Raw genomic sequence first — 14816 nt, 5'->3', positions numbered from 1 at the left:
CTCAAGACCACACGAGGCTCCACCCACCACCCGCCCGGCTGGCCTTTTTACTCTGCAGATCTGTTAACTGCCTATAGGCTGGAGTTTCAAGGCTACTTAGGGTGTCCCTTGTTTACCAAAAATCCAAAGTAGGCGTTAGGCCAAGTTGCTGCACCAAAATAAACTCCTGAAGGGTAAAAGAATTACAGTATTTGAGAAAATGTATACCACATATGAAACAAGAAAAACAACATGAAAATAGTGAAATTCTAGCTCTTAACCATACTTGGGAGTTTTTTCAATGGGTGCAGTACCAGGATCATTTTACATCCTTAATTTCACTTAATTCTCGCATTTTTGTGAGGCATTTAGCAACATTATCCCCATACCATAAATAAGAAAGCTACCATGGAGTAACATAAGATTCCCTAGCTAACTGGTCTAGTTGCCAAAAGTCAGAGTCTACTAAGTGAACTAACCCCGCTAGTCGATGCTGCCATTCAACTGAATATTAACCACTGTGGAAGATTCTGCTACATTTGCTTAAGATTTTAGGACCTCTGCGGGAGGAAACAGGGACAAAGTCAATAGGCAAACCCACTAGAAATAATATTCACCACAAACCTGACAAACAAAGGTGTCTCAAGTTCACTTAAATTGACAAAGGGATAGTGGGGAAACTCAATAGAAAAATGGGCAAAGGATAATTTTTTTTAATTATAGAAGAAATGGAAAATGGAAACAAATAAAGAAATACAGACATTCCTAAGTAAAAACTTAACTCAATCCAAAAAATGTAAACTAAACATTTTTAAAATTATATAAGTGCCATTCCTTTATTCAACAAACACGTCCTGTGTGCCTACTGTGTCAAAAATATTGTTCTAGACTTATGATAAATCTGTGAGCAAGAAAAGCTCTTCTATCCTAGATGAGGGACAAATAATAATCATTAAAAACAAAAGACATCTCAATAATAAGTGTTATGAATGAAAGTTATACAGGCTGTTGTGATAGATGTAAGGATAATAATGGGAACTTACTTAGACCGGAGATCAGGGAAGCCCTCTCTAAGGTGGTGTTATTTGATTAGTCACCTTTCCCACTTCACCTGGTAGCTTCTACTCAGTTGAAAAATAGAAAGGCTAGTATAGTGGCCTAGTCTGAAAGTTGAGGCGGGAGGATTGCCAAATTCAAGGTCGGAAAGAGGAATTTAGTGAGATCTTGTCTCAAAATAAAAATTAATTAATTAAAAGGGCTGGGGTATATATAGCTCAATAGTAGAATGCTCGTCTACCATGCACATGGCCTGGGATTATATCCCTAGTACAATGAAAGAAATATAAGGGGAAGTAAGGGAGGGAAGAGAAGGGACAGGAAAGGAAGCCATGAAGGGAGAGGGCAGAGGGAAGGGGAAAAGGAGAAAAGAAAGAAAGATAGGAAGAATGAAAGAGGGAGAGTGGAAAAGAGAGGAAGGAAGGAATGAGGAGAATAGGAAGGAATGAGGAGAGTAGGAAAGAAAAGGAGAAATGGAGGGAAGAAGTAAAGAAGGAACCAATCATGCAAAGATCTGTGGATAGAAGAATATCAGGACAAAGACAGGAACAAACAGCAAATTTCAAGCATAGAAACAACTTCTTTGTGGCTAGAGTGGAGAGGTGGGAGGGGATAAGTGGGTTTGTTTGTTTGTTTGGTGGTGGTTATAACTAAAGGTAGCTGGTTTTATTTTCTTATCCTGTTCCTCTGTTTAATTGAAGGTCCCCAGACACAAATTGGAAATTTCTATATTTCTCAGAATACATAGTATCCACACATAACCTTCCCAAATTTTGTCTTCACTAAAGCAGAGACAGAGTAGAGACAAGGAGATGGTATTGTACTTTTAGTATCCAAAAAAGGAATCTATCATTTGACCACACAGTGCCATAGTATTCAGTGTACTTATTCATTCTTTTCAGTGTCTAAATTCTTTTCCATATTTGTTCTCACTCATTAATTAGTCCTTACCTATTAATTCATGCATACTAAGCATACACTCTACCATTGAACTCTTGCAATTACCTCTGAGGTCCTACATTACTTGGCCCCCATCTCATCTCTGACCTTACTCTTACTATTCCTCTCCTTGCTCACTTTACTCCATCTATGCAGGATTTACTTTCATGGAAAATGAAAGGACAGACCTTTGCACTTTCCTTTTCCTCTACATGCAAAGCTCTTTCCCTAAATATCCTCATGGCTTAATTCTTCTTTGAGTTTTTATTCAAAGTTCTCCTTTGTGAGATCTTCTTTGGCCATCACCTTAATCCAAATTGCAATGCCTGGGCTGGGGGATGTAGCTCAATGGTACAGCGTACGTTAGGCCCTGAGTTCAATCCCCAACACTGAGGAAAAAAAAGTAAAATAAAATTCCACTACCTACATGGGAATATACTTTATACCCCTTCTACTTTATTTTTCTCGTTAGCATTTATTGCCATCTAACATATTACACCTTTTATTATTTATTTTATTTACTGACTGTGTTTCCCCAACTAGAATGTATTCTCCATTAGGAATTATTCTGTTTGTTACATCTAAAAGACTAAGAGGGATATCACAGCTACACTATGAATATTTGTTGAACAAATGGAGGAATTGTGACAGGAACTGTTAAGAACAACAACAAAAAAAATCAGGCATGGTCATAAGTTTACAGTGTAGTGAAAGTGCACATTACCTCCAAATTTATACTTCAGATTAACGAATATTCACAAAGATAAAAGTGAAATTATAAAATGTACTTAAGGCCATAAAGGAAATGAGAGTATATTAAGAGAAATCAAGAGAAGTTTCTCTGAGCAAGTGACATTTAAGCTGAGAGCTAAAGGACAAATACAGATTAGTTAAATATGGCACAGCTGGGGGAGGGAGAAGTTATCAGGTAGTGGAATGGGTAGGATTTCTGGCAGAAAGAATATCATGTAGGAGGCCTGAGGCCTGGATGAAAGAAAGAAAAGGGCAGGGATAGAAGGCTAAACAAACAAGAGCAAAATAGCAGATAGCATAGATTTTGTAAGCTAGGAAAATAGCAGCCAAAGACTTAAAGCAGGAAAACAAAATGCTTTATTTAAACTATTTTTTGTTTTGTTAGTGCTGGGAATTGAAGCCAGGGTATTGCACATGCTAGGCAGAACTATACCACTGAGCTATACTTCCAGTTCTTCTGTTGTACCTTTTAATAAGATCCCATTTCAGGCTGGGAGGATGAGGATATTTAGGGACAGAAATTTGCATGTAGAGGAAAAGGAAAGTGCAAAGGTCTGTCCTTTCATTTTCTATGAAATAAAATCCTGCATAGATGGAATGAAGTGAGCAAGGAGAGGAATAGTAAGAGTAAGGTCAGAGATGAGATGGAGACCAAGTAATATAGGACCTCAGAGGCAATTGCAAAAGTTCAATGGTAGAGTGCATGCTTAGTATTCATGAGACCCTGGGTTCAATCCCCAGCACAAAACTAATGGGGGAAAATCCCATTTGCCAATAATTGGGCAAAATCACATCCAAAACTTCATTATGTGATGCCATGGAGAGGATATACCACTTAATGTTCCTACAAAAAGTGCACGACCTAAATTGAATCATGAGAATCATTAGGAAGTAATCAACCAAGCCCAGATTTAAGCACATGCTAAATACCAATGATTCTCAATAACGGCAAATGGAGTAGGGTTGCCAGACAAAACATAGAATGCCCAGCTAAATCTAAATTTCAGATAGACCACAAATAATTTTTCAGTATAAGTATGTCCTATATTATACTAAAAATTATTTGTGAGGGCTGGGGATATAGCTTAGTGGTAAAGCTCTTGCCTAGCATATTTAATATCCTGGGTTTGATCTCCAATACTGCAAAAAAAAAAAAAGGGTAGTTATTTATCTGAAATTAAAAATGTATACAATGCCTTGTATTTTTTTTTTTTTTTAATCTGGTAACTCTACCCGCAGGAACATTTTGCTCTTTTGGGAGATAGTTTTCATTGTCAAACTAGGAGATGATGCAACTGGTAGAAGATGGATTGTTATTAAACACCTTACAGTGCACAGGAAAGCCTCCACAACAACAAAAATTATCCCCAAAATATCAATATTGCCAAGGTTGAGCAATTCTGCTATGAAACAATGGGACTATACATTTTGAAAATACTTAAAGTCGTGAAAATAAAGGCTGAGGAAATACTACACATTTAATGAAACTAAAAAAATTAAAATTAAATACAATTTCTAATCCAGGTTTGATCTCCAATTGAGGAAAAAGAGTTCAAACAACATTGGGACACCAATAAAACTTGTTTGCATAATAATGATATTCTGTCAATTTCAATTTCTTGAATTTGATAATTACATTGAGAATGTCTGTTTCTAAGAGTCAAGAATCATGATACATGCATTCTATACTCAAAAGGTTTAACAAAATATAATCTTGCACTCTATACTCAAAAGGTTTAACAGAATATAATAGGAACATAATATGCATATTACATGGAATATATCTCAAGAAAGAGCAAATGTGAGAGAATCAACAATGGCTGAATATAAGTGAAGAGTATATGTGAGTTCCTGCAACTTTCCTAAGGATTTAATTATTTTCTAAGTGAAAATTGTAATTAAAAATTTACTACCATGTGTGAGGCCCTGGATTCCATCCTCAGCATCACACACTCACAAATCATTGCAGCAGAGATATCAGAAAATGAATTTCAGGTTTATCATGGAATCCAATAGTGTAAACATGTTGTTTTACAATATCGAGGTTGTCATTGGTAGAAAATCTAAAATACAATAAAACTCGTTCCCTTCTGGTAAAAAGACTAGATTTCAGAAGTTGGGAAGATGTACATATTTTTAAAAATATACTTCAGAAGCAAAGAAAATAGGGGTATCACTGATGAAATCCTCAATACCCACGAAGCAGTGAAGGCAGCAGTCATACACTGGGAAGAGCACTGTAAGGTTGGAGATGTATCTCACAGCTCAATGGCAAAGTGCCAGCCTAGCAGTATGTGTATTATGTGCACCTTGGTCTGGATCTTCCGCATCTAAAAAAAAAAAAAAAAAAAAAAAAGTGTATCCTTGATTTCGTTAATAAAATTTTAAGCCATTTTTTTTTTCTCATTTGGCAACCTGGGATGCCCATTATTTCACAATTGGGAAGATCAAAGGAAATGTGTCTTAATTTACTGTGTAGTATGAAAAGTACCATATAAATAGAAGCTACTCTTTTAAAACTATGACTACCTTCTCTTATTGACGATTTTCTCAAGTACTCCATATAGTAGGTACTCCATTTGCAGCCTGTGTTTTTCACCCACAAGGGCCTTGAAGTTGGGCTCAAAAATCTCCTTATTCCCTCTGTAAGAATTCTACTCTGGTGAGAAACATTGACCTAGTGAAGATTTTGAGGAGAGACCAGGTTTTATGCTACATATCCCATACCATACAGCAGTGCTGATTTTATTTTTTGACGATACTGGGGACAGACTGGGGAGTCTCTCCGCGATTCTAGGTAAGCGCTCTCTCACTGAACTTCCCCCAGTCCAGCACCAGCATCTTGTTTAGAGTCCTCTTCTTCATAGTCTAAGACCAGCTAATGCTTTACGGGTTTCATTTCTTTTCTTTGGCTTCTCACTTCCCCTCTTGAGTCTTTCCCTCCAGTTTCGCATTCTTTTCCTTTCACTTTCTTATGTGGGCGGATTAATTCCACGTATTTATTTCCAAAAAAAACCTCTTAATGCCAGGCGTCACCTACTTTTGATTTTTTTTTTTTCTTCCACACACCTATTTCGGGTCTATTTCAAAGCCTTCAGTTCTGTTCTGGTGATCTATCCTTTTACCAAAACCAAGAAAGAGCGCGGAGCGGAAAGCACTCAGGAACCAGCAGAGGGTTCACTCACTAGATCGCCGCACAGCTCGCGCTCCCGCGCTGTCACTCACTGCCCAAGCCCACTAGGCACAGGCGCAGCCGACCGACGAAGTCCCACCCACTCGGGATCTCTCCCGCCCCCGGAAGTCGTGGATCGGAAGCGGTGAGAACTGAGAGGCACTGGCCAGGAAGCGGGGATCGGGGTGGGGGTTCTCTGTGCGAAGACTGAGGTGTTCTTTGCTCCGTCCTACCCGAGTCCGTGGCGGCCTGACATCAAGGGCTAGGCCGGGGACGTGTAGGTCATGGCGCTGGCCTCGCGAGTGTGGCGCTTTCTCCCTTTGGGACGTGGAGCTGTCCCGGGTACTCGGTTTCCGAAGAGGACTTGGGGCAGCCGTGAGCAGTGCTGCCCCGGGCGATTCCGCGGCCCTGAGGTAACCTCGCCGCCCTGGCTCCCTTTCCCTCCCTACCGAGTGGGTTCGGACTCCCGCCAGCTCTCGGCTGGGAGGCTCCGCGCCACCTGTGGGAAAGAGAATCGTGGAGGAAACTCAGGGGCAAGTGTGCCTGGACCGCGCCCCTTGACCGCGATGGACTGGTCCTTGCCCTTCCGCAAGCCTTAGGTCAGAGAAGTAGTGGGTATGTCTCACGGAGAAGCTGCCTGCTGGCTGACCTTCCTGTGTGAAAACCTGGAGAACAGGACGGAGAAGGAACTTTGGGCGCTCTGAAATAATTTTCACTTTTAGCAATTCCACCTGTTAGCCGAGTCTGCTAGATAGACTTTTAAACTACTGTGGTGTGACAGAAAGCTTCCTACACAGAAATATATATATATATATATATATATATATATATATATATACACACACACACACACACACACACACACACACACATACATACACACACACACATGCAATTTGGGTTTGGGGCTTTATTTTAAGAAATTATTTCTGAGTTGTTTTTTTTAATATGCATAGTGTTAAGAAAGGATGTCGGGATATTGTAGTCGCAGTTCTGTCATTTCTATTAGACTGCTTGTGGTACTCAGTTTATTTTTTATTTTTGGTACCGGGGGATTGAACCCAGGGGCGTTTAGTCACTGAGCCACATTCCCAGCCCTTTTTAATGTTTTATTTAGGAGACAGGGTCTCATTAAATTGCTTAGGGCCTAAATAAGTTGCTGAGACTGATTTTGATCTTGCACTTCTCCTTCCTGGGCTTCCTGAGCCTTTGGGATTACAGGCAGGCACCATCTCGCCAGGCTCTCAGATTAATCTTGAAAGTAAATTGGGCAGTGGGTATGACATTCTTGTGGTGCCTGTGAGCTATTTCATTTGGACTAAGTGTTTCATTATTTTAAACTGTAATACATTTTTAGCAGATTGCTTAGAACAACAGAGGTTTATTATCCCTGGATTCTAATGGTTGGGTATTCAGGTACAGCTTAGCTACCTACCTCAAGCACGAGAAGGTCTCTCCTGAGGTTGAGTCACACTTGTCAGCTGCTGAGGTCTGGGGTAAAGGGGAAGTTCTGCTTCCAAGTTCAAGGTGATTGCATGGCTGTAGGCACACTTTCTCTTCTGCCTGCTGCTGCCAGCAATTCAAAGTCACTGGCTTACCCCCTGGGCAGGCAAGTGATCAAAGAGAACAAATGAGAGCATGTGTCAATGATTTTTTTAAATAATAACTTAATCTTGGAAATGATATCAGCTCTGTTGTATTCTATTTCTTGGAAAGGAGGCAATAAACTCAGCATACATACAAGAGTGTGACTATGAGAAGGCAGGATTATTGGGGAGATTTTAGAGGCTGCCTACCACAACCAGATTCTAAAAACTTTATAAACCATGGTAAGTATTTCTGATTCTAGTCTAAACTGTTAAGTGTTTTACTTTTTTTTTTTTTTTTTTTTTTTTTTGGTATTGGGAATTAATAGGGGTGCCATTAGATACATTCCCTGCCCTCCCCTTTTTATTTTTTGAGACAAGGTCTCACTGAGTTTCTGAGAGCCTTGCTAAATTGTTGACTCTGGTCTTGAACTTGCCATTCTCCTGTCTCAGCCTCCCAAGTAGCTGGGATTATAGGTATGTGCCACTGGGCCCAGACTGTTAAACATTTTGAATGAGGAAGTCATTTGATCATACTTGATTAAAAAATTAGTCTGTCTTAGGCTACAGTGAATGCTGGAGACCAAATAAAAGATCATTGCTGTAGGACAGGTAAATGTGGTAGTTTGAACTTTAGTGGAAATTGAGATAAGTGGATTCATTTAAAGAATATTAAGAATGTAGAATTATTGGACCTAAAAGATAGGTGCAGTGTGGGGGTTGAAAGGAAAGTCAATGAAGAATCTATGATTTCTGGTAGTGTTATTTATTGGGGTAGGACCACAAAAAGACTTAAGGGGTAAGGGGGAAATAAGTTGGGTTTTAGACTAATTAAGATGAATGTGGTAATATAAACAGGTTGACATTGATGGGTAGTAGTTTGTTAGGTCTGTTGATTACCTTCTGAGGTCTGGGCTACAAATACAGATTCTGGAGCATCTACCCTATGATTGTAAATTATGCCATAGTAGAGATTGAGAGTATTTAATAGACCAAAAGAAGCCCTAATACTAATCAGAGAAATTCTGATATTAAAGAGGAGAAGAAACTGGCAAGAATTTAAGAGAAAAAGCAGGAGATAGTGGTGACACATTTCTTTTCATCTACTGATGGGTTTAATTTTGTTTTTTGTGGTACTGGGTATTGAATCCAGGGGTGCTCTACTACTGAGCTACACTCCCTGTCCATTTTAAAAAATGTTTGAGTCTAGGTCTTACTAGGTTGCTGAGGCTGATTTCAAACTTTTTGATTCTCCTGCCTCAGCCTCCCCAGTTGCTAGGATCACAGTCTTGCACCACCAGACCTGACTTGAGCTTATATTTTTAATTCTGCCTGGAACAAAGTTGTTACACTCAGTGTTGGAAAAAAAAAAGAAAGAAAGAGAAAAAAAAAAGACTGTGTAAAAGAGCCTACTTCTTTTGTTCAGCAAATACTTTTTATTTGAATATTTTGAAATTTTTTGAAAATAATGCACTGCAACTTCAAAGTACATAGTGAAATAATGTGTTCCAACTGTCTCAGATATTTTTAAAAGTTATCAGTATCTTGGAGGTGTCACTGAGGTGTGGGTCTTTCTTTTTTTTCTTCAAGTTCAGAAACATGATTTTCATTTACTTTCCCATAGATGAGCAAAGAGCTGCTTTATATTAATCAAACTGACAAGAGCTCAGCTTAATAACTGGCACTTCATAAATTTATAATAAGAAATATAAATAGCCACCCAACAGAGTTGCATTTTCTCCCTTCTAATAAAGCCAGGATATTCTTTGTTGTGCCTTGTTTCAGCCCAGAAAGTTGACACTCTAAATGTCAAATTTCCTTAGGCTATAGTGGACTACACATGCATTCTACTATGTGATACACTCTATCCCTAAAAGCAATAGGAAACTAAGACACTTAATTATAAACCCTTCCTTCCTTCCTTCCTTCCTTCCTTCCTTCCTTCCTTCCTTCCTTCCTTCCTTCCTTCCTTCCTTCTTTCTTTCCCTTTCTTTCTTTCCTTCCTTCCTTCTTCCTTTCCTTCCTCCCTCCCTCCCTCCCAGGGATTGAACTCAAGAGCTCTCAATCCAGACACATCCCCAGCCCTATTTTGTATTTACAAACAGGATCTCACTGAGTTGCTTAGCACCTCACTTTTGCTGAGGCTAGCTTTGAACTTGTTATCCTAGTACTTCAGCCTCCTGAGCTGCTGAAATTATAGGCTTGCACCACTGGCCTGGCCTGATAAACTAGTCTTTTGTTCTTTTTTTCCAGGCAACACCACTACACATGTATATAGCTTTTGCCCTTACTCCATCTCTTTTTGATAATTAAGCCTGAACTCAAAAAATTAAATGCTGAAGATGTGACCATGACAAATTCAGTTTTACTACTTTACAGTGGACTTTTTTTTTTTTTTTTTTAAATCCAGTTGTGTGCAATGCCTTGAATATTCATGCTGGACCAAGGAAACAGCATTTGGCAAATTGGAATATGGTGGATTCCCCATTCCTACTCTAGATGCTTATTAGAAGTGCAAATGTGGATCAGATGTGGGTTGGAGGAGTCCAGAATGACTTCAGGGTTTTTCATTGATTTTTCTTTTTTAAACTGAACAAGTAGAAGAGAGTTGCCATTTACCATGATAGAGAAAAATACCAGAGGAGTGAATTTGGTAGAAAGAACAGTTGTTTTGAGATGCCTAATAGAGTTTTTCAGAGACAATTTTTGAATAGGCAGTAGATAAATGATTCTGAAATTAGGGGTGACATTTAGCTAGAGATAAGAGTGTTTGGGGCTTATTAATGATATGAGACAAAGTTAGATCATGAATAGAGAAAAGAAAACGACTCAGCTCAGGACATGAGCAAGGTGATATTGGAGATGAACTAACAAAAGAGAAATGATTAAGACATAAGGAAATCCAAGAGAGTAGTATTTCAGAAGCAGAGTGTTTCAGGGTAGCAATGAAGTGCTGGGAAGGGCATTGTGAAGAGAAAATTTGTAGCATTGTTTATTATCTTGATTGTGGTGACGATAATGATTTTCCAGGTTTATATATATATGTCTTAAATTGTACATTTTATGTAGTTATTGTATGTAAATCATGTCTCAATAAAGCTGTTTTTAAAAATTAAACATACATTCATGATTTTTTTTTTTTAGAGGAAGTGATCAGCAGTCAAATGCTGTTAAATAGATCAAGTAAGGTGACAATTCAGAATTGACCACAGAAAATACAGGATGAATATCCTGAGTCTGATCCTAAATACTTCAAAATCTGAAACTTTTTTAGTGCTGTAAGTGGAAAATTTTATATTTGCTTTTATGTGATGGGTCACAGTCAAAACATAGACACTAAAAGTATTGTATAAAATTTCCTTCAGGCTGTGTGATAAGGTGAATATGAAACATAAATCATCCACAAGATAATCTTATAAGGTTGATGCAAATATTCCAAAATCTGAAAAAAAAAAAAATCCAACCTCTGAAACCCTTCTGATCCCAAGTATTTTGAATAAGGGATATTCAATATGTAGCAGCATCTTTGGCATCATTAACTAGAATACCATCAGTGGAATTGTGGGGATTCTTTTTTTTTTGGTACTGGAGATTGAACCTAGGAATTGAACTCAGGGGTCCTTTACCACTGAACTACTTCCACAGCCCTTTATATATTTTGAGACAGGGTCTTACTAAGTTACTTAGGGCTGCCCAAGTTGCCAAAACTGGTTTTGAACTCACAATCCTCATGCCTCAGCCTCCCAAATTGTGGAATTACAGGCTTGCAATACTGTGCCTGGCTTATTTGTGAGAGTTAAAGAGAGAATGGGAAGGGAGATAGGAAGTGAAGGGGAAAGGGTTTTTTTGTTGTTGTTTTGTGATTTTTGTTTTGTTTTTTATACAAGTAAGAAGCTCACTTTTTATACTGATGGGAATAAATTTAAAGGGAAAAATTCAGGAAAAGGAAGAAATTGCTGGAATGATATTCATTCCTCTTTGTCATTGGTCTCAAGAATATGGTTATAATAGCGGGCATGGTGGGGCATACGTATAATTCTAGCTACTCAATAGGCTGAGGTAGAAGGATTGGAAGTGTGAGACCAACCCAGGGAACTCATTGAGATCCTGCCTTAAAAAAATGGAAAGGACTGAGGCTATAGCTCAATGGTAAGTTGCCCCTGGGTTCAGTCTCCAGTGCTGGGTGGAAAAAGAAAAAGGAAAAAAATCTGGGCATGATTATGAAAATTAATTTCTAAATCTGTTTGAATATGATTTTGTTTTATTCACCATGTATTTAAAACCTCCGGGTTTCATGGGTGATTTCAAACATGTTTTCATTTAAAGCTGTGTACGTTTTTTATGTGTTGCAGTTACTGTATTTGATACTCTTCATCTTGTTTACTAAAAGTCGATATTTGTCATGTGTTGATGTCTCATATTTTGTTTCATACAATTTGTAATATCTAGGCCTCCACATAAAAATTTGGGTCTTTAAATCCAGCATTTACCATCACAACTGTGATTTTTAATAATTTATTTATTTTTGCAGTGTTGGGGAGCTAACCCAGGGCCTTGAATATGGAGTCAAGTGCTTTACCACTGAGCTATATCCTTAGCCCATGACTGAGTTTTAGATGAGCTACCACTTCTAGATAGTCTTTTTCTTAATAAAATACACTATCCCTATAAGGTTTAAAATAGATTTCCTGGAGAATTTGAAGAATTCATTTTTGAGCATCCCGTATTTTTATGATTTAATTGCTTTGGAGGTGAGAGAAAATTGATGTAAAATTTTGCTTAGGGTAGCAGTTTCTCCAAATTTTCTAAGTTGGAAAACTCTGCCATATTGTTTTTCCATAGGTGACGGGTAACGCAGGAACTTTGAAAAGAGGCCTTTTATTCTCAGCCTTGTCTTATTTGGGTTGTGAAACTTATCAAGTCATTTCGCAGGCTGCTGTTGTTCATGCCACAGCCAAAGGTAAGCATAAACTAAATATCTAAGAGACTTAGAGTTATTTTTATTTGATATTTTGTTATTAGCAGTTGTTTTTGGATAGATAATGAAACTAATATTGTTATAGTCCAGGTTATTTTTTGCTCTTATTCTGTACATATTAATTTTTTTTTAACAAACTGAAATTTCTTCAGTAACAAATACTTTGTTAATACTTAATATTTTTGTAATTGGTTGAAAAGTGAAAAAAAATATTATAAGTCTTATTTGGTATAATATAGACTGGCTAATTTTTAAAACAAATTTAGTTAAATCAGTTTTCTGAGGGAAAAGAGCTAAAATTTTGGTATATTAGAGAAATATGATTTTAATTTTTTTGGACTAATACTTTTTGGTTTATAGTCCTCATTTTTAAATCATAAAAGATGATTTGGAAAAGAAACATTTGATTTGGGGTAGTTTTTTTGATGGGGAATTGTACAAGGTATTGAACCCAAGGGCACTCTATCCCTGAGTTGGATTCCTAGCCCTTCTTTTTTTTAGTTTTGAGACAGGATCTTGCTAAGTTGCCCATGCTGACCTCGAACTTTGGATCCTTCTACCTCAGCTTCCCTGAGTTGCTGGGACTATAGGCACATGCCCATCATTCCTGGCTGATGAATATCTTTTAAAGTTCTAATAGAATAATAATTTGAAACTGCTATCAAAAATGATTAATTGCCTAGTCATTTATCCATGAATGTTTGTTTTTATTTGCTACTGGAAATTGAACCTAGGAGCATTTTACCACTCCCTTCTTTTTAAAAATATACGTTTTAAGATAGGGTGTCCTTAAATTTCTGAGGGTCTTGCAGAGTTGGTGAGGGTAGCCTTGAACTTGGGATCCTCCTGCCAGAGTCTCTGGGATTACAGGAATGTGCCACTGCACCTGGCTACTATTTTGTCTTAAAACAGATAACTGAGAACTGCTATGCTTTCTTTTTATTATTACTTTTTTAATGTATCATTTTATAAAGAAAGGCAAAGCAGAGGATTTGTATTTGTCACTGGCTCATTGACAATATTTGATGAATACAAAAAGCATCTGTTTAAAGCTCCCTAGACTTTTCACAGTAACTTTAATTTTATAATTATTTTTTTAAGAGTTAAAGTTGCAGAGATTAGAACCCATATTTTTATTTTTCTGTCTTAGTTTCATTATGTTTTAGTATTGTTGCAGAACTGATTTAGTGCTTCCCTAGGCGATAAAATATGACACTTTCAAAGGCAAAGCCAAAATTGTTTTTAGTCTTAGTGATCACAGAACACTTTTTTCAGAAGTGTCTTTATGACATAAAAAAAATCACTGAATATATGTTCATACAAAAACATTTTAAGATGATTTGCCTTTTTGAGTCATGTACTAGCTGGGTGCAGCTGCAATAGCAAAATTGAGGTGACATCAAACAGTCAGTGGTTCTTTTCACACCCCAGCAAGTTTTTAAGCTACTTCTTTTTTTTTTTAATATTTATTTCTTAGTTTTTTCAGGTGGACACAATATCTTTACATTTATGTGGTGCTGAGAATCTAACCCAGTGCCCCACGCATGCTAGGCGAGCCTGCTACCACTTGAGCCACATCCCCAGGCCCTTTAAGCTACTTCTTGCCATTTTCTTCCTTCATCTTTTGAGAGAGCAACCTTGAGCTGGACTGTGGGAGTCCTGCAGACCAACCAGAGAATAGATGCTATAGGAGCAAATTTATCTTACCAGTGGATGGCTGTGTGTTCCCATGAGGCAGCATGTTTCCCACTCAAGGGCAGCTGACCCTTCACCCCTGTTTCCAAGATGGTGACTGTTGAGAGCAAACTTATTAAAAATTTCACTTCAGAGGAATTCATTAATCACAGCAAAATAGTAAAGATCTCTATAAGTGAATTGGAATGGATGGCCTGCCTGTGTTATAGGCATCTTATTAAAAGGCTTGAGTAATGAACTTGCCTCCCTAGGTGTTAAGGCAAATTTAAGGGTTTGACAGTAGATCTTCAGCATGGTATTTCTTTCTTTCTTTTTGGTACTGGGGGTTAAACCGAAAGTCACTTTACCACTTAGCTACATCCCCAGCACTTTTTATTTTTTATTTTGACACAGGGCCTAAGTTACTTATGTTCTTGCTAACTTACTGAGGCTGGCTTTGAACTTGTGTTTCTCCTACCTCAGTCTCTTGAGTCACTGGGATTACAGGCATATAGCACTACACCCAGCAGCATGCCATTTCTTTCATGACAGTGCCAAATATAGTTTGCAGCAAAAGATTACTTCATCATTGCAAACTCCAGCCTACTGATTATCACAATATGTGAATGTCCAGGAAGAAGGAGAAACATGCCTTTATGTAGTCCACTGAAATGTGTGT

The 14816-nt window shown here is 37.8% G+C and overlaps 1 protein-coding gene across 4 annotated transcripts in view; it reads left to right on the top strand.

Annotated features, from left to right (window-relative positions):
* The first annotated feature begins 6043 nt into the window (after positions 1-6043).
* Positions 6044-14816, top strand: part of Rmdn1 (regulator of microtubule dynamics 1) — a 74837-nt gene continuing 66064 nt past the window's right edge. For 3 of the 4 annotated variants that reach the window (XR_013088941.1, XM_076836227.1, XM_076836230.1), the window contains exons 1-2: positions 6044-6312; positions 12328-12445. Coding sequence is in view for 3 of the 4 variants with exons in the window: in XM_076836227.1 (XP_076692342.1) it covers positions 6184-6312; positions 12328-12445 (247 nt within the window). In the remaining variant the exon portion in view is untranslated. The remainder of the gene's footprint in view (positions 6313-12327; positions 12446-14816) is intronic. The other variant, XM_076836229.1, reaches the window with a different exon arrangement.

The sequence above is a fragment of the Callospermophilus lateralis genome, chromosome 16 (assembly GCF_048772815.1).
Source record: "Callospermophilus lateralis isolate mCalLat2 chromosome 16, mCalLat2.hap1, whole genome shotgun sequence".
NCBI classification, from domain to species: domain Eukaryota; kingdom Metazoa; phylum Chordata; class Mammalia; order Rodentia; family Sciuridae; genus Callospermophilus; species Callospermophilus lateralis.
The sequence above is the reverse complement of the archived record's forward strand: the minus strand, read 5'-3'. Positions and strand labels throughout refer to the sequence as shown.